The 27644-nt window shown below is 36.4% G+C and overlaps 1 protein-coding gene, 1 long non-coding RNA gene and 1 pseudogene across 4 annotated transcripts in view; 2 read left to right on the plus strand and 1 right to left on the minus strand.

Moving 5' to 3' along the window:
- LOC107668377 (uncharacterized) overlaps positions 1 to 12141 on the plus strand; it is a 20310-nt gene extending 8169 nt beyond the window's left edge. The window contains exon 3 of the long non-coding RNA XR_001631888.1: positions 12071 to 12141. This is a non-coding gene — a long non-coding RNA (uncharacterized LOC107668377). The remainder of the gene's footprint in view (positions 1 to 12070) is intronic.
- Positions 1 to 14122, minus strand: part of LOC107668375 (tubulin polyglutamylase TTLL4-like) — a 28094-nt gene extending 13972 nt beyond the window's left edge. The window contains exons 1-17 of one of the 3 annotated variants that reach the window (XM_016460218.1): positions 14029 to 14122; positions 10502 to 11905; positions 9895 to 9965; positions 9697 to 9751; positions 7514 to 7632; positions 7234 to 7344; positions 6846 to 6922; positions 6492 to 6686; positions 6328 to 6410; positions 6119 to 6247; positions 5899 to 6021; positions 5636 to 5734; positions 5388 to 5522; positions 4764 to 4901; positions 4110 to 4206; positions 1296 to 1506; positions 1135 to 1205 (exon numbers count right to left, since the gene is read on the minus strand). In XM_016460218.1, the coding sequence (XP_016315704.1) occupies positions 1135 to 1205; positions 1296 to 1506; positions 4110 to 4206; positions 4764 to 4901; positions 5388 to 5522; positions 5636 to 5734; positions 5899 to 6021; positions 6119 to 6247; positions 6328 to 6410; positions 6492 to 6686; positions 6846 to 6922; positions 7234 to 7344; positions 7514 to 7632; positions 9697 to 9751; positions 9895 to 9965; positions 10502 to 11826 (3039 nt within the window). In that variant the 5' untranslated portion in view covers positions 11827 to 11905; positions 14029 to 14122. Of the gene's footprint in view, positions 1 to 1134; positions 1206 to 1295; positions 1507 to 1785; positions 1829 to 4109; positions 4207 to 4763; positions 4902 to 5387; positions 5523 to 5635; positions 5735 to 5898; positions 6022 to 6118; positions 6248 to 6327; positions 6411 to 6491; positions 6687 to 6845; positions 6923 to 7233; positions 7345 to 7513; positions 7633 to 8122; positions 8224 to 9696; positions 9752 to 9894; positions 9966 to 10501; positions 11906 to 14028 lie in introns of those variants that run through there. The other 2 variants (XM_016460219.1, XM_016460220.1) reach the window with 2 other exon arrangements.
- Positions 14123 to 18508: 4386 nt separating this feature from the next.
- Positions 18509 to 27644, plus strand: part of LOC107668356 (uncharacterized) — a 12286-nt pseudogene continuing 3150 nt past the window's right edge.

Raw genomic sequence — 27644 nt, forward strand, 5'->3', positions numbered from 1 at the left:
ATTTATTATCAGTGCTGGAAACTGTTGTGCTGCTTAATATTTTTTTGGAACCTGTGATACTTTTTTTCAGGATTCTTTGATGAATAAAAAGTTAAAAAGAAAAGCATTTATTTAAAATAGAAATATTTTCTAGCAATATACACTACAGTTCAAAAGTTTGGGTTCAGTCGATTGTATTCTTTCTTTTTTGAAAGAAATTAAAACTTTTATTCAGCAAGGATGTGTTAAATTGTTAAGAAGTGATAGCAAAGATTTATATTTGTATATGTTAAAAAATATTTATATTTTGAATAAATTATGTTCTTTTGAACTTTTTATTCATCAAAGAATCCTGAAAAAAGTATTGCAGTTTCCAAAAAAATATTTGGCAGCATAACTGTTGCCAACATTGATAATTCTAATAATAAATCAGCATATTAGAATTATTTCTTAAGGATCATGGGACACTTTATACTGGAGTAATGGCTGATGGAAATTCAGCTTTGCATCACAGAAATAAATTATATTTTAAAGGATATTAAAATAGAAACCATTATTTTATATTGTAATAACATTTTGCAAGATTACTGTTTTTTTTTCTTTGTATTTTTGATCAAATAAATGCAGCCTTGATGAGCATAGAGACTTCCTTAAAAAACATTACAAGTCTTACTGATCCCAAACTTTTGACCGGTAGTTTATCTCTCATGTCTGTGTGTAAAATATTTGCTGTGTTTGGGTTCATTTTTGTGTCGTGTTTCAGAAAGAAGTTCAGGCAGACTGAGATGGCAGAAAGCACACCCTGTTTGTTTTCCTAATTTTACAAAACACAGCATTTTGTTGTTATTATGAGTGTACTCAAATAAAATGTATTGCTCTTATCTGTACGATCAAAACTGACCGTGTAATTTAAGTTATTTGCTGCGTTATCAGGAAAAAAGCCACTAAAACGCGCTGGCACATTTGCCGACCCCAGAGGGTTAATAACCCCTGGTTTTAGTATAATAACCCCTATTCTGTTTCACTCAGAAATACGTCACATTGCTGTCACAACTGTTTTCATGGTTCAATTACTTTTCTGTGGTAATTGTATCAAAAACCTCTAATTCCTAAAAGCAGCTACTGTGGTAGAGTGGCATTCTCATAAGTACTTACGTGATGAACAGAATCTGCCAGGTTCCACAGCTGCACCCTCTTCTCACACAAATCCCTCAGTAGATTGATACCTAAACAAAATATGGAAAGAGTCAAAATGGATAGCTACACAAACCAGGTCAGAGTTACAGGTCATAGCACAGTGCAATCCAAACACACACCTTTGCTCCTGTTGAGCCAGTATGTCTGTTCCCATTGGTTGAGGACGATGTTGAGGTAGCGTGGTTGCTCAAAGAAACGGAGGTACCGGGAGGAAGCATGAGAGGGAAAAACTCGTTCAAAATCTCCTTTACGACTCAACTCATCCTCACTTTCTGCCAGCACACGCACATCAACAGGTGTCAGCACATCCAGAATTGTGGCACAGAAATCCTACACACAAACAACATATTTCATTCAAATGTGTGTGGAACTGGGGCAATGCAGTCAATAGTATTATCAGTAACTACCAACTTGGACAACGAGTTATTGTTATTTTCATTTCATTCTGTATTAAAAAAACCTTCAAAATGATGTATGATTTGTTGGAATCGGACAAAAAAAATGACCTACACCTGTTTGAAGTCAATAGAGTCAGCAAAGTCAGTTTTGAGAAAAATCTAGTTAAAGGTTTCTGAAGGTTCCAAAACAAAATCACCTAGCATTCCATACCTTAAAATCTCTGGAAATATCACCAAATACAGCATACACCAATCTATAGGAAAAAGATATGTTTTGTTTTTCTATGATGCCAAAATGCACCGCGTGGGGTGTTTTGACCAATCACAGATTATGTTATTGCGACAAGAGGTGTGAATCTTCACTTGCCTCACGATTCAGAGGGTAACGATTCGACTAAAATTATTCTCGATGCATCTGTTCCTCCAAATATTTTCTTAATAATAATTACTATATTAAGCATAATATATTTTTGTTATTTCATCTTTGTTATTAAAAATAAGAGCAAAGATGCAAATAAACAGTAGAACAAATATAAGAAAGAAAAATTAAATTAACAGTGCTTTCTTCATTTTACATCTAAAAAGAATAATTCAAGAAAAACAAATTATCAAATGCAAAAATCACTGCATAGCCTTTAGTGTATTCATTACAAATAGTTCAATCAAGAGCACTGAGTGATTCCCTCTCTCTTTTATCGTTTGATTAACATTACAGGGGTCATGAACCTTTTTTATTATTTTGTACTGTTCTCTGAGGTCCGCTTATAATGTTACCAAAATTTTTACATAGAAAAACATCATAATTGAGAAATAATAGGCTATTTTCTGTCTTGTTTTGACCCCCTCTCATCAGAACGCTCTGTTTGAATAGATGTGGTGGATTGTAGACTCGGAAGTAAACGCCCACTGCTATGATTGGCTAACAGCTGTGTGTGTGTTAAAAATGCATAAATACTCAGTACTTATTAAACGATCTGTAATAACAGACAAACCAATAGTGACCACATTATAAAAACAGTTACTCACACTTGTGTGGTGTGACATTACTGTCGGATCTGATATAGTCGGCACAGCATCGTATTTTAGCTTCAATCTTTCTGAAGATCCAGTGTTGAATTGTGCCTTGTTTGTAAATGAATCTGCGGTAAAATTAAGTGAACAAAGGACCAAGTTCTTACTGAGGCGGTCTGGATCTTCATTAAAAATAAAGTTCACCCACTCTTTTCTAATGTTGGGATCAGAAGGAAAGCAATGCAAAGACTGTTTTTCCACAGCTTGGCACTGCACAGGGTCTTGTTGTCTTTGGAGCCATATTTATTGTTTTGTAGAACTGCGTTCGCCTCTCTTGTCATCAGGTGGGGCTAAACAGGCAGCGATGTCGAAGCAGGTGTTGATCCTCTTCTGCGGAGGCGGTGTTTAGCCACACTATTACGTCATAGAATGGCACATTCAACAACCTATTGTTTTGGCAGACTGGCTTCAATATAAGCTGTTTTTAGGCTAACTAAAAATTTCTGAGTTCTGAAACTTACAGGATACTTTTATAGTAAAATTACCTCTTATATGTCAAGATCGGGAACAGCATCTTTATCGTTTGGTTTCTGTGTTTGCCTCTCGTTTTTTTACACTACATGTGTGAATCGGTGGGCGGAGCTAAACATGCAGTGATGTAGAAGCAGGCATTGATGATCTTCTGCGGAGGCGGGGTTTAGCCCCACTGTTACATCATAAAGCAGCACATTCCACAACCTGTCGTTTTGGCAGATTGGCTTCAATATAAGCTGTTTTTAGACTAACAAGAAAGTTCTGAAACGTACAGGATGTTTTTATAGTACAATGACCTCTTATATGTCAAAAGATCTTGACATATAAGTTTTGGATTTTGATTTCTCAGGATTTTGATTTCTCAGTTCATGACCCCTTTAATGAGACAGACGGCCTATATATTAAGACCTACTGTAATGCACGGATATAATATAATGTTACACATCAGATGTTTGTTCCCAACAGTAAACCAAACGTTCACTTAAGATATAACAGATTATGTTTGCGTGAATACTTGCCAAAACAGGTATTTTGGAATACTATAATTCTGTGTGTATGTGTATATCGGGATCGCGAGCTGTCTGAGAGGTGTCTTTGTGCGCAAGCTTCGGATATGTCAGTCAGCACGAGTAAGATCCTTTTTGTGGCTTATCGCTATTAATAACTCTTTCAACATCAATCAAGTCCCACACTTTTTCTCATTCCTGCATGTTCCTTTTAAAACCGAAACCAAAACGTCAGAAGCAACTTTTTAAAACAAAGAAGGCAGACCTCTCAGAAAACATACAAATAAAGATAATTTTAGATGTTTAATTACTATGGGATCGTTAGACAAGGGCTTTTTGAACTCATTTTTGTGAATACCTCAAAATCGATCAAAATTGACATTTTTCACTTGTTTTGCCTATAGCTCGTAACTAGCCCGTGCGCATTCTGACTCATTTTGTCAGCACGAGTCACATATGATAAAGACGGGGTGTGTTTGAGTACCTGGTCTCCAAAGCGCTGACTCAGATAAAAGGCTCTCTTTACTTTCTCATCAGTTGAAATGTCTGATCGCCATTTCTCTCGTACCACTTCACACAAACTGAACAAAAGAGTAAAACTTCAATGAGAGGCATACAGATATAATTTTAAAATAACAGGTAATAAATTAATTATGTACTTTTACATTGCCGTTCAAAAGTTTGTGGTCCGGTAATTTTTTTTTAAATGTTTTTGAAAGAATTCTCTTATGTTCACCACTTTTTTTAAAAATACAGTACACCAATAAAGTAAAATAATATCATAATTTATAATAAACTTTTACTATTTTTTTAGACTGGAGCCATTATTCCAGTCTTCAATGTCACATAGTCCTTTTTATTTTCAGTGTTGAAAACAGTTGTGCTGCTTTATATTTTTGTGGCTATTTTAATCTTTTTTAAATAATTATTTTTGATGAATACAAGTTTAAAAGAACAGCATTTATTTGAAACAAATCTTTTGAACATTATTAAAGTCTTTACTGTCATGTAATGCACAAAAGTATCACTTTCTTTTAAAAAAATCTTACTGACCCCACACTTTAAAATGACCATGTATAAATACACAGCAATTTAAGTATACACAAATTTTGAAATACAATGTAATATCAGAACTGACCTATTGGTGGAGCTGCTGGCACTGGAATTAGATGGTGCAATGTCTTCTCTCAATGGCAACACAAAACCAGCGAGGTTCAGCAGGTCCCGTATCATCTGACCCTTGATGCTGACGTCCAGCGGTGTGTTAGAATGGAGGCTAGAGAGAGCCAGAGAAAGGAAGAGGAAACCTTATGAGAAAGATATTTGGTACAGGGCACGGCAGGATTCTGTAGAACACAACAGCTAGAAAAAATAAAATTATAAAAAATAAATGAACATCTTTTACAGAAAAATCCTCTGGTTCAGTGCATTAAAGAGGCCATATCTTGAGCTTATACTGTAGGTAACTGATAGTGCTGGGGACTAACTAAAGCAGTACTAGTGACGCTACTTGATAACTTATTACTTAGTGTAAATTTATGTATTAGAGTCACCTTCCTTTTTGGGACAAATAAACACTGCTCTGGTTATTTCAATATATGATGTTGTCCAATTATATAATATTACTCCTAATGTCAGTGTGATTACTCGTTCAGTAATTAGTAGCATAGATATTACTCTTTTAAAAGGGTAGTTTGACAAAGTTTCCTGACTACTGTAAATTCTGAACAGCTTAAGCTGCAGGTGTTCCTGTGTGCTGCACCTGGGTGAGATGTTCACCTCCAGCACCCATGGCTTCAGATTCTCATCCAGCATGATGTCAAAGCCAAAAAGCTCATGACAGCTGTAGGGAGAACATACATGCATCTTCACCAGCGAGTTCACATATGGGTCGGACCTGCCATGGGAACAGAGATAATACACTCAGGTTCAGTTTAGAGGAACGTGAATGCGTAGACATACACAAGAACAGTCTACAAATACTTAAGACTACAACTGCAGAAAACTTACGCGATGATGGTTTTGATGACCATATCTTTTATCTTCTCCCAAATGAGAGTGGTGCTGATCCCTTGAGAACCCAAGTACTGCCACAGTGCCTTCAAAGCCCTGCATAAAATAAAACCTTAATCATTAGACTGTATAACACTTCTGAGGTCGGTTCTAATATTTTTAGGCCATGAGTTGCCTGCGGATTAATCACAAAATCTCATATCTTACCAGTGAAGGACAGACTCACCCTGAACTCATGAGTAATATCTCTTTATTCTTACCATTTATGGCCCTGACAAGCCTTATCATCGCTGTTACTCTGATATTCAGAGTTCTTCTTATTTACACTGTAGTTTGTAAGGTGCATAAACTTGTTGTTGAGGGTCTTCATTGAAGGAGAGTATCTGTGTTGAATAACAATCAGAAAACACCAATTTAAATGAGCAAAGTCCTAAGATTTGCACATTTTTAAACACTTTTAGTTAAATGACATATACTTACTTGCAGCTTGCAAAACGGACTAGTCCATCATTAAAGATGTAAACTCGAAGTGGGTCGTAAGAGGTCACATACACATAGATGCGTAGATCAAACTTATTCCCACTGATGAGGTAGGGCTTGTGAAGATACCTGCAGAAATACAGATCACATTGAGATCATAAACCTGTCTCAATTTGGAATCAAATATGTTCCAAGGTCTTCCAACTAACTCCTGCACGAGGAGCGGTCTCTTGCATGGCATTTGGCTCCACTTGTGAATGACCTGAATGCCAATTCCACGAGCAGATGCAGGCTAAAAGCGAGAAACGGCAGCATGTCAGTGACAAGAATGTCAGAGAGCAATTTCACAACAACTCTAGTAATGTAACGGTACCGGTTTGACGATCCATTTCTGCTTGCTGCCTCCATCCTCCCAGGCCTTCCTAAGCAGCTTGATATCCTGTGGGAGAATGAAGGAGCGTGGGAAGAAGCCAAACTCTCTTTTGCCAAAGTGTGCCTGCATCTTGGACAGGTTCCTCCAAAGTCTATCCTTCCGGCCGATCTGAAAGGAGCCTGGAAAGTGGTTCAGCTGCCAAACAGAAATGCATGCTTGTTAATACTCAGCTGACAGATCATTTAATGACTAACACCAGGTCATTAAATATGAGAAACAATCTTGATGGATTTTTATTACAAAATGGTAATACACAGATGTCAAAACACTTCAACTTCCCAATCCCAATCTTACCTTCTGAAACTCTCTAATGGCCTTGAACCCTGGTGACTTCATATGGTGACCCCAACAGCCAAGCCAATCATGACTCTCTAGTGAAAAGACATATTGGTGGAAAACACATATTGGTTTTCATTTGTCATATGTCGCCTAGCAATGAGGAGCATATTTCTGTGAGTTTGCATTTGGAGCGACTTCAAAGTCTGGTAGTGTGCAATCCTCATTCGTTTTGTATAGGATCCTCAGTGTGTATGATGCCTAGGGTTTTAAAATCTGTTCAGATTTAAAAGGTTGTGTGGTGCATTCCAGCCTTAATGCAAGCCAAAAAAAAAAAGCTACCAACAGTTTTTATTTTCAACATCACTAAAAACACAATGTTACAAAAAGGAAGCCGTCGACTTACTTTTGGTGGCTTTGAAGTGTGATCTGGAGATGGTGTTTTTCACAACATTGGGGGTGACTGTAGTTATCTTCCATTTGAGTAGCTTCCTCTGTTCAGCAGGCAACAGCTCCACTGTGAAGGGAGGAGAAAATGTTACAACAGACAGTCTTGAAAACACAAGGCTGTTATTTAATAGAGAAAAATGTGTATTTAACGATCTGTTCATATTGTGTCTGACATTGGTAATAAAGAACCCTATAAAGTCAGCGCTTTTGTGTGTCTTGGTGTATGGTATGCCAACCTCTTTCATCGGCAGTGCTGAAGTACAGCGTGGAGGGCATGTGGGGGAAGAGACTGGGAACAAGTGCAGGTTTCTCCACCAGATCCACCTCCACATCAGGACTAATGGGCTCCTCGACACTTAAAAAGACACAAGAAATATTAGTAGGCCCACACAGAATCTCAGAGCATATTCAGAAGCACTAGTTATGGAGTACTACAATTCCTTAACACTTGTATGTTCAACTTTTTGGCTAATCTGAAGATGCTTCTAGTTGTCAGTAATAGTGTAGTATTCTCAGCTGTTAAACACACAGAATTACCAAATAAATAAAAAATCAGCACAGAAAATTGCAACTATCTGACATTACCTTAAGTAAAATAAGATCACAAAATGGGCAAGAATCACAATCCATTTTGAATTATTTAGGCAAAATACTCTTATAAAGATTCTTATACTGTGTTCGGATGTCAACAGCCAGCTTCCTCATATACAAATAAACCAATTCAGATAAGAGAATTCAATAAGAAACTTAGAAAATTATATTTAAATCTGACACCCGGACACACATACAACACAAGTTGTCAACTTAATCAGTGGAAGAAGGATACAAAAATCAAAATAACTCACGTGACAGTCATGTAGAAACGCTGAGGTTGATTCAAAATGGTAAATCACACTGAACTGCACTGAGTGTGAAGTTACACTCAACATGGCTCTTTACTTTGAGTGGGAAAAACAAAACCAGAAAACACCTACTACAAACAAACCCATTAGCTGGACGTCACTTCATGACAATGCCTCCACAGGCCTGTTACAATTCACTACTCATTTTCCTGTTATACAGGGATAGTTCTACTTCTATCACACAAGAACAACTGTGGGACCTTTCTACAGGCCTCTGGCTTTAAAGCTTTTCTCTGACAGCAACCACTACAACAAACAAAAAACTGTCAGGTCTTCCTCTGTGTTGCTCATCACCATGGTAATGTCAGGTGACTAGAGGAGAAACATGCATAACACCCTCTTCTACTGTAATCTAGCCTTCATAGTGAGCCTTACTTTGCACTCTAAATCTCTGCATCAAAAGTAGATCACCAGCAACCAGCACAAAGCCGGGATTAGCTAACAGAAAGAGATCTTTGAATCAGCAATAAAAATGGGGATTTGCTAAATATTGTAGCCGAACTGTGGAAAAACTGTGTATAGGTAATGTTTTGAAAAACTCATCTTTTGTGTTAAAAATCAATTCCTTGATTTCATATAGACTACACTGTTACTGACCCCAAACTTTTATATGATAGTGTATGATTTTTTATTTTATTTTTTTGTTATTCAGCAAGGGCACAAATTGATCAAAAGTGACAGTAAAGACATTTCATGTTATCAAAGATTTTTCCTATTCATCAAAAAAATCCTCAAAAAAATATTAAGCAGCAAAACTGTTTTCAACATAATAATAAGAAATGTATGCCAAACATGCATATTAGAAGGACTTCTGAAGGATCATGTGACCCTGAAGACTGAAGTAATGGCTGCTGAAAATTGAGCTTTGCATCACAGAAATACATTACTAAAATAACTGTAAATGAAAATATTTAAAAAAAAAATGTTTTCATGTAATAATATTTCACAATATTACTGTTTTTACTGTATTTTTGATTAAATGAATGCAGACTTGCTGAACATAAGAAAATTATATAGGGGTGTGTGTGAGCTACAAAAAACAACATTTCTTTCTGCAGTCAAGGTCAGCATGTTCTGAAAGACACTGAGGTAGAGAACTGATTTATCAGAAGACAAGTGAATGTTTAGGGTGAGCGTAAATGAATTTTATGGGATATAAAGAGTAAGATAAACCAGAAGTATCCATTTCCAGTGAAAGGAAATAGAAGGCCTTTTAATAAATTGCTTATCCAATCGGCTATAAGATTTTTTACTTACTTTCTATGATAAAGCAGTACAAATGACTGTTCTGAAAATAAATACTTGCATTTAAGAAGTAACCCTTGTAGCTCTCCAAAAGAGACCCTACCAAGGCTTGTGATTAAAACCTTGCTTAATTTTAACTAATGAGTGCCCTGACTTCATTTTGCAGGTGGATTTCCACCACATTTTTAAGAGAGATAGTTAATAAACACAACGTAAAACAGTGAGATTCGTCCTGGAGTACTAAATTTCTCAAATACAAAAAGTCTAATTACTTGGATGAGCCTGCCATGGACGTTGTTGAGGAGACATCACAATCATCTGAGTCAACTGAAGAAGAAAAAAAGTAACATTAGATTTTAGGAAAACATAGTCAGACAATTAAAAAAATGTAACTTTATACAAATAATAAATATTGATAAAAGAGTTCTGGCTACACAGGTTAAAGCAACACACAGAAGCAGTTCTGTTACCATCATCACTGAAGTCATTCTCCAGCTTATCTGGAAGCTCCTCCTCATCACCGTCTAGTAGCATTCCCTGTCTGAAGAATGAATTACAATAAAACTTGAGAGAACTGAGCTCAGACATGTGACTTTTACAGTGTATTAGATACACAATATCTGAGAGCTTTGAAGTTGTCCAAAATGCAAACAAATATTTTGTTTGAGTTTCTTAATGATTCAAACCAATTTGAATGATCTGATTCACTAAAATGACTGTGAATTTATAGACATACAGTACTGTGTAAAAGTTAGGAGTCAGAAAGATTTTTTTGAAAGAAATTAATACTTTTAAAACTGATCAAAACTGATAATAAAGACAATTATAATTTCTATTTCAAATAAATGCTGTTCTTTGAACTTTCTATTCATTAAAAGAATTGACAGAAAACTGTTTTCAAATAGAAAACAGATATTTTAAATAGTAATTATTCACAATATTGCTTGTTTTACTGCATTTAATCCAATAAATGGTGAGCATAAGTGACTTCTTTCATAAACATAAAAAAAGCTTATCGACCCCAAACTTTTGAACAGTAGTACATACAAAAACAATGAATCGAGTAAATGTGCACACCTCCGAATCTCAGGACTATCCTCCTCCTTTTCTTTAAGTGTCATGGGGCTTGTGTCCACCTGAGAGGCCTGACAACATTCCTCTTTTGTGAGCTGAATGGCAGATATCTGGTTTGTCACGGTGTAAACAGACGGCGACTGAGGAGAGGCCATATTGTGGCCAGTCGCCTCTGGAATGGCACAAACACCTCCCTGTGTCTTACCATCACATACAACAGCAGAGGGGCACTTCTCATCCGTTATATCAAAACTGAGGGCACTGTTGGTTTCCATAGGTGCAAAACAAGACTCCTTATCTTCATTAATAAGGCAGATGGGTACAGTACTACCTGTGAGATGTTTTATGTTGCTCAGACCGTTGAGTGTCCGGTGTCTTGCATGTACATTTTTTTTGGTGAGTTTTTGCACAACTGTGGCAGCGAACTCTGCCTCAGAGTTGATTTTTGTCACTCTTTGAGGAGCTTCACCAACACTGTGTCCCACACAGCAATCCAGCTCAATTGGTCTAGTGTCTTCCGCTATGATCTTCTCAAACTGCCTTAAATCCTTGGGCGCCATGCTGTGGTTTAAAAGCACATCCGTGCATATATCTTTCAAAGGCACACTCGGTTGGAGAGGTTTTGTTGCATCTGCTATGAGGCCTCGAGAATGTGTTCCATTGCAGCAAGATACGATATTGGCAGGACTGTGCAGATCACCAGTCTCTTGTTTGGAGTATGAGGGCATTTTGGCATTTGGGGGCCGCACAACTCCATTGCTGTTATCCCTGAGCTTGTTGCTCATCCAAGGCAAAGACTGATTAGTAGGCATGATTTTCTCAATTACGACCCTTTGAGAAGACGACTTAGGTGGGGAGGGACAGGCAGGACAAACAGACAGCCGAGACGAAAAGGCCCTTTTTCCTAACAGCCCTGACTTGAACCGAAATGAATCAAGGTTCCAGTGGGATTGACAGTGGCTATGGCATGCAGCAGGAGCAGCGTTAATATGTGGCAAGCTCTTAGATAAAACACTGTGTGTCCTTAAACCATTACTAGCACCATTCAAAGAACTTGCACTTGTGCTCTGTATGCGGCTGACTGTTATGGTAGGCACGTGAGGACAGGCACGTTGTGTGGGGATCCCTGAGACACAGTAGGGCTGATCATACAGCACTCTCACATTCGGCTGAGGCACCGAATCACCCACGCTGCCCTGCAATCTCTTTCTTTCAGTGTTGAAGGAGCCTCGTGCATTGGGTGAATGCACTACTGCAGACTTGGCTTGGATGACGAGGGCTGGCCGTGATGCCCCATTCCTTATGTCTTCAGCTCCACTGGAGGCCATTAATTGCCATCTCACACCCCCCTGGCATGGGCTCTGGCAAACACATGAGTGAGGAACCGAAGGACAGAAGGGGCTACAACTGTAAAACAGAGAGAAAAATAATACCAGTTATTTATGAAATGCACACTGTGGCATTTTAACACCATTTTGTAATCACCATTATTTAATAATCAGATATGGCCAAACATTTGGTATTCTTGATGCTGCTCTGCTGGGCTCCATTACGCACCGTTTAAAAAGTTAGATTTGGTCTGCCTCACTGGTCTAACAGTGCTCGTCATTGTCAAAATGATTAAGATGGCCAATGAAATCCAATAAGGCGGGCTTTACTGTTCACAGAAGCCAATCATGAATTAAAACACAATACTTCAGTTTTAATGGTGAAAGAGTGTGAAATGTAAGTAGCTAACTAACATTTATATAACTCTTTATGATAGAAATGTTAAACGGCTAACAATAACATCCAACTACTTGACTTTTTGTGAAATTTTGCCATTTCAAAAAAATATTTCACTGTAATTGAAAATATAGGCTATCATCATTTACACAACTGATATAAGTAATAACTAAATGTGATGAAACATGAAGCATTAACAGAAGGGTGATTCCGTGTCAAATCAACCAGAGGTCCCCAACTCAAATTTTGGATTGTGTCAATATTACTTCCACAGAGGGACAAGCATATATAGTGATGAAAGCCAAAATATTAAATGTCACAGATGTGTATTTACTGAGTAATCCACTATTTTGTAGAAGGGGGTCAAAATGACAATTTTCACCCGAGATTTGGAGCCAAATTAGAGGGCTGTAAAAATGACTTAAGAAAGCTGGCAGCATCATTTTATTTTTTACAGAGATTGGTCATTTTTTACACCCCTGTAAATTGGCTCCAAATCTCTACAAAATAGTGGATTACTCAGTAAATACACATCTGTGTCATTTATTATTTCAGCTTTCATCACTATTTATGTTTGTTTTTCTACAGAAAAAATATGAACAAAATCAAAAATTTGAGCGGGGGGGTGGATGTGGGGAGTTTCCAACATTTGGTTGATTTGATTACAAATTTTAGTTCAGTTTTTTCTTTATTATTTTAAATTCTTAAATTATTTAATCCCTTTAAATAAAAAAAGACCATAACTACAACACCTCGTCCTGCCAAAAAAAAAAAAAGTAAAAAAAAAGTCCCCCACTGTTCAAGACATAACCTTACCTGTTAGAAATAATTTTACGGAGACTGACATCTGTATGTCAGATACCAACCCTCTGAATGATTACATTGAAATGATTATCTATATAAAATAATAATTAATTATTATAGTTACTTTGTTAAAAATGTCTCCAATAAAAGTCTAAATGCAGACAGTATATCACACTTGCTTGCAAACAAATTTTACTCTACACAAGCACACACAAAAAGCATCTACCCGATAAAATATTTCAGAGTAGAACAAATCCAGAAAATAAATAAATACATACATAAAATATTGACTTTTGAAAATTTCCAGGTCTAGAAAAGACAATTTTTAAATTTTTGGACATGTACCATAGTGTTCTTGAATATAATGTGGAATAAGATAAAAGTACATGCACATATTTGATACTCTGTTTAGTCTGATAACAAACTAAAAGAGCACTTGGGATTGTGGGATTTATGAACCCCAAAATATTCTCTGTCTCATCAGATTTTCAGACACTCAAACACAGTGTTTGATCAAAGGCTTGATCTTTTCAGAGTCCTTCGTTTGAACTCCATAAGATTAGCTAAACCTGCACATTCCTGCTCTATAGACATTAACCCCAGGTTATTTGGGCTTTCAGCAGTCTGGCGTTGAGCTTTCCTCAAGACTACACACATGAACGGGGCTTTATTGTTGTGAATGGAGTCAAAGCAGACACACAGGCTGTGACTCAAAACCCAGTCAGCTGCCTGGCTAGACGGTATTTCTGGGAATCATAGCCGCGTAAATACAGCCTACGTTGGCAGCGCACTAGATTTTGGACCGCGGCCAAAACGAGGCTAACCGTTAGCCTGTTAGCTTACCACACTACACTCGCCGCACAGTAGGGTTAACAACACTTTCTCACGCCGTACATCACCAGCGTCCTCGTGTACGGGACGAACACGTTTCGTTTATCACTAACGTTTATTACTACACAAAGACTTCTGTCTATTTCAGTCAGCGATAAAACGCGTCTTACCGGCTCTGGATGACAGACTAGCTTGAGTCTGGCGCTCGAGAAATCCCGCCTCGTGTGTTTTCCCTCGTGCTGCCTGCGCTGCTGCCTGTCTGACACTGACATCCACACTGTCTGAATTACTGCTGCTGCTAATGATTGAAAATCGCTCTCTGTTACTGAAAACAATTTGTTGATATAAAATAACATTACATGGAAAACTTAAACTTAAAAAAATAACAAAAAAACGAAAATTAGAAATGTTGCCTTGGCAACTAACTGAGATCAATAAGTAGGTACTAAAACTAAAAATTAAAACTAAAGCTATATAGACATGTTGAAAAAATAATATAAAATTTGCATAATTAAAAAGCTCATAAAAATGACTAAAGCTAAAATTATAATGAAAACTGAAAATATGTAAAAAAAAAAAAAAAGAAATACTATAATAGTGTAAAAATAATAGGCCTACTAAAATAACACTGGTCTGAACCATAATAGATATTTCTAATAAAAGTTAGATGAGGAGAATAACGATGCACCACTTGTTTTGTAAATGCATAAACTGAAGGCCGAGGCTAGTTGTCACACCAATTGCTATAGTTAATACTTCTCAGAGGTTTATTTTTGAATGAAATTTTATTTAATTTTTTTAGGCACATGCATTAAAGTCTTGTCATGGTTTTGGTTATCAAATATTGTAGTTAATAAACTATAAGGTTTATAATATTTAAAAAAAAAACATTTACAACAACTATAGCAAAATATGATGATACAATTATCAAAACCTTATAGTTATATATCTCTTGTGACAACTTTCCTGTGTGACAACCAGTTCTGGTCTTCCCTACATACATATATACAAAATACATGTACATATATAAAAAAATCGACAGAACATTTTCTATATAATAAATGTTATGAAGCTCTGACCAATAATAAAACTCAAAAAAAAAAAAAAAAATACAAGAACAGTTTGACACCAGATAGATATGAAAAAAGCAATTGAACATACCTTGTACAAATTCACATCTTTTATGATAAGTTTATGAAACTAAATAAAATCACCAATAAAACAGAGAACAACAGATCCAAGGGAGGTTTTCTGTGGTAAAGCTTGAGCCAACTGACTAAACTTATCCAATATCCTCTCGAGTTATTGAAAACTCCTTTACAGAATGAAGTAACCCAGTATCACCATCTCACATGCACTTAAAATTAAATATGCATTGTGACAAACCACCTGCAATTCGAACTCTCAGCAGGTCACCATGATGCCTTGCCCTTAGATAGACACACACACACACACACACACACACACACACACACACAATCACAATGTTTTGTTGTCGTGTAAGACTCTCAGGTGAGAGAGGGCTCTATCAGATCTTTTCTTCAATGAGCCCTAGACTGACATAACACTGGATAGGAGTACATGTGCAGAACTGAAGTTGTGGTTAACTTACATTACCATGGAAAGACAATTCACACCTACTAACTAGGCCATGGTTGAAGTACAGTACTCAGGGAAAAAATAAAGGTATGCCTGGTATATAGGCCTATAATATCTGTTTTATTATAATTTAGCTTTTGTGTCAGGAACTAAAACACGAAGTCTAGAAATTATGTGAATGTAATCTGATATTCCATTTACATCAAAACACAAACAAACTATAAATAAATACATACATACATAAATACCTACCTACCAAAACTGAGATCAGCAAATTTCAGACACAGTCCCAATGTCGCAGTATACTGAATATAGCCTACAATAAAACTTTCCTAATTAGGATGGGAAAATAGAAATGTACCATTTCAGCGGCCCTCATGAAATCACAATGTTGTGTTGTCGTGTAAGACTCTCAGGTGAGAGAGGGCTCTATCAGATCTTTTCTTCAATGAGCCCTAGACTGACATGACACTGGATAGGATTACATGTGCAGAACTGAAGTTGTGGTTAACTTACATTACCATGGAAAGACAATTCACACCTACTAACTAGGCCATGGTTGAAGTACAGTACTCAGGGAAAAAATAAAGGTATGCCTCGTATATAGGCCTATAATATCTGTTTTATTATAATTTAGCTTTTGTGTCAGGAACGAAAACACGAAGTCTAGAAATTATGTGAATGTAATCTGATATTCCATTTACATCAAAACACAAACAAACTATAAATAAATACATACATACATAAATACCTACCTACCAAAACTGAGATCAGCAAATTTCAGACACAGTCCCAATGTCGCAGTATACTGAATATAGCCTACAATAAAACTTTCCTAATTAGGATGGGAAAATAGAAGAGTGACCTTACAAGTACAACGGCATGCAGATCATGTTTCTAATTAAGTGTAATTAATGGCACAGAGGCGTATAATTATGTTAAGAAACTCTCAGACAATCTGAGAAACTGCACAGTCATGAAATACGTGTCTAACAATATGAGCTCATAAAAAACTGCAAATAAATCAATTATGTGTTTAAGACCTGAGTGCTCTCTATTACATATTTATATAAAATTACACTCTAAACATTTAATAGAATATGCTGATAAACTGTTACGAAATTAATCACCATAATTCATATAAAGGTCTGTTATTCAGAAATTAGGTTCTTACTGGTTGGACAGGTTGTTAAGCTAAATATGAGCATGTGGAGGTGCCCTAATTAACAATAAAGGAGAAAACAGCGCCACTCTCTGGTTCGATGCAATAACTTCATTCGACAAAAATCACTGCGTGCAATCAAGAATTAGGGTACGTGCTGAATTTCTTAAAATTCGTTGTTTTCATTGGACGAAAATGTTGTGGTGTTTTTGCATATGGGTGGTTTCCACTATTTATAAGTATATTTATAATGTATATTTATGTTTTTTTTTATATCAAATTATTAGGCTACCCTGAGGATTCGTTTGCCTCAATCTCTCTCGGGCTATTTATTCAAGCAGTCCAAAACTCAAATATTTTAAAGTCAAATTTTAATTGTTATTTGCTAAATTGCATCATCTGGTAACACTATCCAAATAAAGTCAGAAAAAAAAATCTGATATCAATATGCCAACACATTACTGAGAAAGGACTAGACTTCATGGCATGTGACAGCACTGTAATGTGGAAATAAAAGTAATTAGTCTCTGTTCTCTCTCTGTTACCATCATATATTTTATTGCTGAGGTATTTAAGTATTCCATCAAATACTTTTTCTTATGGTCATCATCATCAACCTTTTAGGAAGTTTTTATAACCACTTTATCTTACAAACAGTCATAAATAGTCTTAAATTATGTGTATGTTAAGCTGATAACTGAAAAGTGGATATAGAAATGCCAAATTCTCTAGAAAACTTTAATTTTCTAAGAAACACCTATAGTTTCATAACCTTGTGCACGAGGCTTGTAATATCAAATTCAACTAAACTGCCAACACTGTTTTCTTAAGACATAACTGTATTTCAACATGTTAAATTAATTTATTATTTATTACACAGTAAACGCAATTCATAACTTTAATAAATGCAATTTATGACCACGTTAATGACTGATAAAACTGATAAAGAGTTGATGAAATATTTAAAATGAATGAATAAATCCCTTTATAAAACTGCAAAAGGCCCTGCAACATTGTGTTGTGCTTTGGAGCCACTTTGCCCCAGAAAAAAACAAGTGTATCCAGATCCAGACAGATGCAAATAAACTGGCAGCAGTTTACAGCTACTGACTTTCAAACATAGCCTACTAAAAGTTGTTTTCCTTTAGAGTATATTTGATGTAATCATTTATCATAAAATTAAGAATAAAAGTAATTAGTCTCTGTTCTCTCTCTGTTACCATCATATATTTTCTTGCTAAGGTATTTAAGTATTCCATCAAATACTTTTTCTTATGGTCATCATCATCAATATTTTTATAACCACGTTATCTTACAAACAGTCATAAATAGTCTTAAATTATGTGTATGTTAAGCTGATAACTGAAAAGTGGATATAGAAATGCCAGATTCTCTAGAAAACTTTAATTTTCTAAGAAACACCTATAGTTTCATAACCTTGTGCACGAGGCTTGTAATATCAAATTCAACTAAACTGCCAACACTGTTTTCTTAAGACATAACTGTATTTCAACATGTTAAATTAATTTATTATTTATTACACAGTAAACGCAATTCATAACTTTAATAAATGCAATTTATGACCACGTTAATGACTGATAAAACTGATAAAGAGTTGATGAAATATTTAAAATGAATGAATAAATCCCTTTATAAAACTGCAAAAGGCCCTGCAACATTGTGTTGTGCTTTGGAGCCACTTTGCCCCAGAAAAAAACAAGTGTATCCAGATCCAGACAGATGCAAATAAACTGGCAGCAGTTTACAGCTACTGACTTTCAAACATAGCCTACTAAAAGTTGTTTTCCTTTAGAGTATATTTGATGTAATCATTTATCATAAAATTAAGAAAAGTCATAATTTTGTTAATGGGAATGAATTACCTGAAAGGCAGCTCCATCCTCCCTCTCTCTCTCTCTTTCTCTCCTCCCTCCTTCCTCTGTTCAACAGCATGTCAGAGCCTGTGGGATGGAGTTACAGCAAATTACTTTCCATCTGGATGCTGCTCTGAGCACCTTTAATGAAGACAGCCGCATCTCTCCAAACTCCACAAGACCCCTGACTGTCCAACAGACACCTCCAGCGGAACAAGGCTGTTTTAAAAGTAACTTTTCCGAAAATACACAAGCCAGGACATCCAAACACATCTTTACAAAGCCAAAGCATGAAGCTCCAGTGCGTTTCTCTTCTCGTTTGTGCTTTACTCATCGAGTGCTGCGGGTCTCGTCTGGACCGCTGGGTCCGAACTGGACTTCAGTATCTGAAGCTCAACCTGTGCCGGAGGGTCTCTCTACCGGACAGCGAGTGCAAGAAGCTGTCCCACCTGCACCTGAGCGGGGTGGTCGTGTACGTGTCCGAGTCCGGCTCGGGGAAAGTGCTGGCGATCCTGCCGGACTCATACTCGAGCGCTGCGCTGCAGTCCAAGCAGAGCGGCTCCACTGTGGACGCGAGCGCGGATGATGACAGCAGGACGAATGAAGAGCTGTACCCGGGCGCGAGCACGCACGACGCCGTGCTGCTGCTGGACCCCAGTCCCGGCGAGAGCTTCGGACACCCGGTGGTCCTGTTCTATGTAGACTTCAACATAACCAAGAAGAAATGTGCTCATATGGACGGCATTTATCTGGGTGAGTGAACGGAATCCACCCAGCCTGAGATTTAAAACCATCAGTCTAAACGAGAGAACAGATACTTTACTTGAGTGAATAAAAAAATAGGTTATGTTCAAAACGTACTGAATCCAATAAATGAAACCATTTATTCCAATTTTCCCATGAATACATGTGGCCTGTTTCAATAGTCCAATGAAAAAAGTTTCAACAGTGAAAAAATGTTCAGTTGCTCAACAAGACCCAATAGAAAGTTGCATATAAATGTATAGATAGATAGATATAGATAGATAGAAAGACAGATATAGGCCTGTATATTTACTATCAGGCAATTGTCAGTGAAAAGCTTATTAATGAATAAATGTGTATTCCTTTTAGCTTTAATTTAATGTAATAATACTTTTTGTAAAAATTTGTTTGGACTGGCCATCAATGTGACTGCTGACATGTTCATTTCATGATTTATGAGCCCTAGTACAATTAATAATAGACTCAAATGTTTCATTGAGTTTTGTCACCAGCATGGAATGTAAAAATGTTGACATGAAGCCAGTCTGCACTTCATTTATAGTTGAATACGCCAACAAGTGTTTTAAGACCCTTCAAACCAAATATGTGACCCTGGACCACAAAACCAGTCTTAAGTCGCTGGGGTATATTTGTAGCAATAGCCAAAAATACATTGTATGGGTCAAAATTATTTTCTTTTATGCCAAAAATCATTAGGATATTAAGTAAAAATCATGTTCCATGAAGACATTTTGTAAATTTCCTACTGTAAATATATTAAAACTTAATTTTTGATTAGTAATATGCATTGCAAAGAACTTCATTTGGACAACTTTAAAGGCGATTTTCTCAATATTTTGATTTTTTGCACCCTCAGATTCCAGATATTCAAATAGTTGTATCTCGGCCAAATATTGTCCTATCCCAACAAACCATACATAAATGGAAAGCTTATTTATTCAGCTTTCCTATGATGTATACATCTCAATTTCGAAAAATTGACCCTTATGACTTTTTGTGGTCCAGGGTCACATATATTTATTTGCTACCAGTGTGTTAATAAGTTTGACAGTTCCAAATGATCTGTTTTGTTGTAGTAACTGTGGTATTTGGTGCAAAGTACCATGGTTAAAAGGGTGTTACTCATATTAGCTTCTATCAGGACTCCTTACTAATTATAATGACATTTTATGTCATTAAATGTAATTACTATACTGATTACCGTAATAATGTGTATTTACAGCAGTTAAAAACAGTACAAAATAATTACATATAATTAACAAATTACACTGTAACATGAATACTATAATGCATAATATTTATTCATATACATTTTAAAACTTTTACGGAGAATAGGAAAAACATCCTGCAGAATTGGACTACAGTGTCATAAAAACATGCACATGCAAACGTCTCATAGACAGCTCTAAGATGTTTGAAAAGGGTAAAATGTCGATTTCAATAATGAACATCAATAAAACATAATTTTGCTTTATAAAAAGCCAGTTTAGATGATTTTTCAACACTTCATGACAGAAACAAAGGTCATCTGCTCTGTGACACGAAGCTGCGTGTGAGGTGTGTGAATTAGCCTGAGAGGTCTGCACGAAGATCTGCTCTTAGGAGCAGTCGGCCACGGACCCCCTGCAGGGAAAGTAGAGGGCAGACGCACGACTGAGCCGAGAGTCATGCATTCACAATAAGAGCTGTCAATAATTCATTCCGACTGAGAGTTCAGTCCTTAACACTGGGTTCAGTGCCCAGCTGTGCCCCCAGTCCACTATAGTGAAGGGGACAAGTCAACCCATCACCTTTTAACTAAACTTGAACATTTTAACATTTTGTTTACTAGGGCACAAACCGTTTTCAAAATGACTGTTATGAAAGTAAGCATCAGATTGTCTTAAAGTTTAGCAATGACAGCGGATGTACTAATAACATCCAGAACAAAGTCATTTAAAATCTTGACTAGGCTATTTGAATATGATTTCATATGGGCTGCAGCTGAAGCTGAAAATGTATGCTGGTTAAGAATCAAAAGATATCCGTATCCAATTATTTGTGTGAAATTCCGTCTACTAAGATGCCTTCATCTGGTGAATTTTTGAAGGCAATTTAGATGTGTCTTTCTTTGGCTATGATATCCCATAATCCTGTATGTGGGATTAGGCTATTCGTGGAAAAATGAAAATGGCAAATGAGTGTTGAAAAAGAGTATATTTTTGCAAAAGTTATTTTTATCACATTATTAATCCATTTACACAAAACATTTGGGGTCAGTAAGATCAGGTGATTTTGAAAAAAGTCTCTTATACTCACTAAGGCTGATGAAAAATACAGTAAAAACTGTAATTACTGTGAAATAATTCTAAACTTTAAAACAAAATTTCTATTTGAATATATTTTAAAATGTAATTCATTCCTGTGATGGCAAAGCTGAATTTTCAGCAGCACTACTCCAGTCTTTAGTCTCACATAATCCTTCAGAAATCATTCTAACATGCTGATTTGTTGCTCAAGAAAGTCATTCCTGTGATGGCAAAGCTGAATTTTCAGCAGCACTACTCCAGTCTTTAGTCTCACATAATCATTCAGAAATCATTCTAACATGCTGATTTGTTGCTCAAGAAACATTTCTTATTATTATCAATGTTGCTTAACATTTTTGTGGAGACCGTGGTACTTTGTATTTTCAGGATTCTTTGATGAATCTTCCTTAGGGACACGGTAATTATGTAAATATATTTAAATAAACTCTCACTGCAAGACAACATGTCAGGCAGGCCTCAAGCCTTCCTCAAATCAAATTGTTTCAAGAAGTTTAGTAACTGGAGACAAAATAAAGCTCAGGAAGGGCAATAATGAGCGGACACATTAGAAATGATAAACAAAAATGCTCTGGTTTACACATGAAGGGCTTTGTGTGACTCAGTTCAAATCTGAAACCGTTTTCAAGTCTCGCTGTGTCCAAACTTGACCATCTCGTCCTAAGATGTGGTGAGAATCAGAGACTGGAATGAAAGCTGGGTTTAGTTCTGGCCACATTTAAAATCATCCCAAGTCTCTCTGTGTTTTTGTAATGGGCCTCCGGATACAACTGACCACAGAGAGGGACTCATTAGGGCTACTGATGCTGTCTTACCCCACATTCCCAAATCACGGCCAGCCAAGGAAACCTTGCATTGTAAGAGACGATTTTACTTAAGTGAAATGGATTTACAATGGCTTGTGATTACACCTCCTGCGCTGCTAATTCAGGCTTCCTCAGCGTGAAACTGATCAAAATCGCTTGGCGTCAGTAGCCCTGCTGCAGCCTTGTCTAAAATGCAGCATGTGCCTGAATGGATAGTTTGCAGTTCTGGCAGATTACTGAAGGAATGCACGCTGTTCTGCCCAGTCCGATGCTATGCCTGTTTAAAAGTCATTATTATTGCTTTTCCTGAAAGGATAGTTTCTCTTCGTCACTTTCTCAGGGTAGAAATTAGCATCACAGGCAGCTCTTTCTTATTAAAGCCAGGTGGATGATCACATGACAACGGAAGATGACAGTGAAGGTTCTCATTTATCCAAATCATGGGATTTTCACATAAACATTATTGGGCAAATATTGACACTGGTATGTTCTTGAGTGATCACCAAGCAATGAACCAAAAACATACCTTTTCATCATGGATTCTTGCTTGGATAAATGTTTCAAAAAAACTAGCTCCATTCTTAAAAATGAAGGTTCTTTATTGTCATCTGTGGTTTAACATCCATAGAATCTTTCCATTGCACAAAAGGTTCTTTATAGTGGAACAAGTTTCTTTGATTATTAAAATGCTCTTCACACTAAAACAAAAAGGGTTCTTTCAAGAACTGTTCACTTAAAGGTTTTGTGGGGAACCCAAAACGGTTATTCAATGGCATGACTGCGAACACCCTTTTTTGGAACCTTTATTTTTAAGAGTGTAAGCGACTATTTGCAGATTGTGCATTAACTGTTTCATGCAACATGTATACAGGGGAGGAGTGCTTGACGATGGCTGTGAAGACACGATGCCAGAACCAGCTGAAGCGGAGGAGGAGTCGCAGCGACCGTATAGCGAGCCGGGCGAGGACCCGTAGGAGTACGACGGGCAGAACCGGCCGAGTGGAGCAAAGCAGCGGCCTCTGTGAGATTCACTTTCTCCCCCTGGTTCTGGGAGTGAAAGATAGCAACCGAACCCAGCACCTACACTGTGTAGGCGAGTCAATGAATTGTAAAGTTCAAAAGGTTTAATTATCTCTGGAAGGACAATGACAAACTCTTAGAAACACTCTTACAGAAGCACAATTCACAATTAGGCCAGGTTAAACGAGTTATTTGAATCCTGAATAGAAAGATACCTGAATCTGGCTTTTTTAAAGGTGGTTTGATCTGTTTTGCCAACTCCCACAATTTCGCAAACTTCAAACACATGCCTCCGCTCCAAAAACACACCCTCCAAAGACATGTCAGCCAACCATTTCTGCTTGAGCATTTCTAATTGCTACATTTTTATGTATTTTTTTGCTGTTACAGACAGGTGTGATTTCTTACCTATTTTAGTGAAGTATGCACTCACGATTTACAGTGCACAAATCATTTACAGTACTTTTAAAGGTGTGTTCAAGTCATGTTGGAATTACTGCAAGTATGAGAAAAAAAAAGTTCACATCCTTGTAGAGCACATAATTACAACACTAATTTTCTGAGCTCTGCTTATACCACCTGACCACTGCAATCTGATGAAACATTGAAAATGGCAGTAAAATGTAGTTAAGCAGTTATTTCGTAATATTTAATAATCTTATAACTGACTACTGTTAATGTCTTAATAATGCAAAAATATTCTGAAAATAAACAAGTTTAATGTACACTGTAAAAAAATGTTCACCCCTTTCAACTTAAAAACGTAAGTTTTGTGGCTGCCTTAAAATTGTAAGTTAAATCAACTTAAAAGTACAAGTCGTTTCAACTCACTAATTTAAATCTTGCCTAGTGCTGAATTGTTTTATTGAAGTTCATTTGACTTTACAACATTTGCTGTTTCAACTTAAGTTCAAAATTTTTAACATGAATTTTCTAGTTATGATAATGTAAACTTTATTTTAGATCCAGATAAAAAAAATATACTACAACATTTGTTTGAAACATTTCAATTTTATTTTTTTCTTGCAGTGCTTACTGAAGATGAACAAAGGTCTTAAAGGTGTGGAACGACACGAGAGTGAGTAATTAATTACAGAATTTTCATTTTTGGGTTAACAATCCGTTTAATAGGCCAAACCACACTGACCGGTGGATCTGCATCTCCAATCGCAGCGAAATCGTTTCCTCGCTCCTACATCTTCCACCCTATGACCCGGACACCAATCGAACTCAGCTGTCTAATGATCTAATGATAGTAAGCTGTCATGGCTTTTTCATCATATCATTTTTTACAGTGTAGCTATAGCACAGAGTTGAATAACTATCTAATGTTAAGCTATATTAACAGCCGCTACTTTTTATTACACAGATTCATGTTGCTGTTAATTGTGTTGCCACAGAAATGCATTATTCCGAGTCCAAGGATGTGAACAGCTCCTAGTAGAATATCCGAGTTATCTAGTAATTACAACATGCCATGAATGCAGCATAAAGAGTCAGTCACACTCACAGAGGTATTTCGACAAAATTTGGTGGGAAAAATTTTTAATTGTCTATAGCTAATAGTGTAGCGATGCATGAAGCACAACTTGCAGAGAATTCACTTTTAAACCATAAAGCTTTCTGCTGGTCAAGTGGCAAATTCACATGAACCCGTTGCAAAATTCCAAATCACACAGATTCCTACTGAAAATTTGCTGAAGTGACAGTACATAATATTTAGAGTTAATCATGTCATGTTTGAGTCTGAAAAAGATAGGCATGTTGAAATTCTTCTCTCCTACTTTTTAATGCTGCTCACCTCAAACCTAACGCTAAGCGATGTGGTTATTGCTGTAGATCACCCAGACTTTGCCAGATGCTTACTTTTCAGCAGCCTTGGTTCCCAAAGTTTTTTTTCTATTTATTTTTTCAACAGGAATTTCAAAGATTTATTTCTTTTTTAACAATAACTCATTAAAACATTACAAATTACGAATACAAAAAATATAATATATGAAAATTAGGGGGGGGAAAAAACTCGAGGCACAAGGCAACAAACTACTCATGCCATGAAGCACTGTGAATGACATAACTCAAAATCAAAATCAGAGTCAAAATCAATAATATAAAACTATTAAATTTGAAGTTTTATTATAAAGTTTTATAATAATTAAATAAAATTAAGTATAAAATAATAAAGCCACTGATACAAAACATTATAACAATTAATTTTGTAGGTATATTTTAAAATATTCAACAAATACAAATGCACTACTGCCAAAAGTGCGCTGTAAGATTTTTTTTTTTAAATAATACTTTATTCAGCAAGGATGCATTAAATTGATCAAAAGTGTCATTAAAGACGTTTATAATGTTACAAAATATATATATTTTAAATAAATGCTGTTCTTTTGAACTTTACAAGCATCAAATCATTCTGAAAAAATGTACCACGGCACAGCACAAATGTTTTCAAAATTGATAATAATAAGGAATGTTTCTTGAACACCAAATCAGCATATTAGAATGATTTCTGAAAGATTATGCGGCACTGAAGACTGGAGTAACAACTGCTGAAAATTCAGCTTTGCATCAAATTACATTTTAAAATATATTAAAATAGAAAACAGTTATTTTAAATAAAGTGGTTTTTTTTTACTGTATTTTATATCTTATCTGCCTCAAACGTTTGAACAGTAGTGTATGAGAGCAGTACGTTTAGGTTGATTATGTCATTTGAAATGCTTGGAAGCAGGAGATCTTTTGGCATGTGTCTGTGGTAATAGCAGCTTCTATGGCTGGATCTTTCTCTTCTGGACTACAATTACTGTAGTTCTTCACTCAGAATTCAGCTGTTAAACACAAAGGTTTAAAAATAAAATTGAAATCACACTGACTTCACTGACTTATGGCCTCTACAGATGCATGTATCATTACTTAATCTCAGACATCACAGTAGGTCGGATTTGAAAGGCGTTTACATTACCATTAAAAATCTGTTGCTCTATAGAGGGGGGGGAAAATGGGATTTTTACTTCCAGAACCCGACAGTTGTGCTCTGTAGTGGTTGAAAACCATTGGGTTTTTTGGAAATATTTTAGTTCTGTGGATTTTGTAACAGAATTATATTTTCACAGTCGGGCCTATACTGTGTTATTCTGAAAGTGCTGAGGTAGATTTGTTTTAAATGTGGGGGTTCCTGGAAGCACAGAGAGAACAGATGAATAAGAAGAGTTTAGGAATTCCTTATCTTCCCGTAAATGAATCCAACGTGTTTCCCCAAGCCCACCACTTCAAAGTGCCCACTAACCAAAGGATAAAAGTATTACACTATGGAAGTTGACTTCTGGTTGACTCTCATCTGTTCATTCGGTTTCATTTCTTGGAAGGGATGAATCTGTAGACACTTTGCACTTTGGTGGTTCTTGTCTTACGAGTGCATGGAGTATTTTTAGTGCTGCTAATGAGAGCACCACCTGTGTAGCGAACATCCAAGAGGGGATGTTTTGACAAAAAGTATTCCCTTAATGCACATGGGCAACCCAGAGCAGACTCCTCACTTAACAAGAAACACGAGAGAGATTAGATGAAATTTCATAGAGAAATAAAGCACAATCTTAAGCCCTCAATCTTATTAAGAAACACAGACAGCTCCTTTTATCAACTCACAATAGACCAGCCATCCACCTCGTGCCTCTTTCATCTATCATTAATACAACTGTTCACATATTAAATTATATTGCTTTAATAAAGTACACTCCTGTTGCTTCACCAGAATCCCACAATCCTTTGCAAAAGGTGGTCAGTAATCCCGGCCATATGTTTAGAGCAGGGCAAACAGAAGGGAGCAGACTGCACAGTAAAGCCCACCCTTCCATGACAATGGGGACAGACTCTCTAGGGACAAAGGCAACAACCTGATCCCCAGACAGGGATGTAGTGACAAAGGGGGGCTTGAGAGACAAGGACCACACAGGAGCAGGGCCACCAGACGCTCAGCTTCCCACAGGAAAACTGCTCATTTCTTCTTAAGTAGTAGAAAGAGTACGGCTAACTGTTCATTTCAACAACTGCTGTGAACGTGAATGCCAGGACAAATTAATGTCAGCTCTCCCCTTGAAGTGCCTTTAAACAGGCCACAGTCGTTTTAGTGAAAAGATTACAAAGCCTTGCATACCCGAATCAATCGTAGGTACATTGGATGAAATTACAATATAAACAAATATATATATATATATATATATATATATATATATATACACAAAACTGTAA

This window comes from Sinocyclocheilus anshuiensis, unplaced genomic scaffold (assembly GCF_001515605.1).
Source record: "Sinocyclocheilus anshuiensis isolate Anshui unplaced genomic scaffold, SAMN03320099.WGS_v1.1 scaffold1237, whole genome shotgun sequence".
NCBI classification, from domain to species: Eukaryota; Metazoa; Chordata; class Actinopteri; order Cypriniformes; family Cyprinidae; genus Sinocyclocheilus; species Sinocyclocheilus anshuiensis.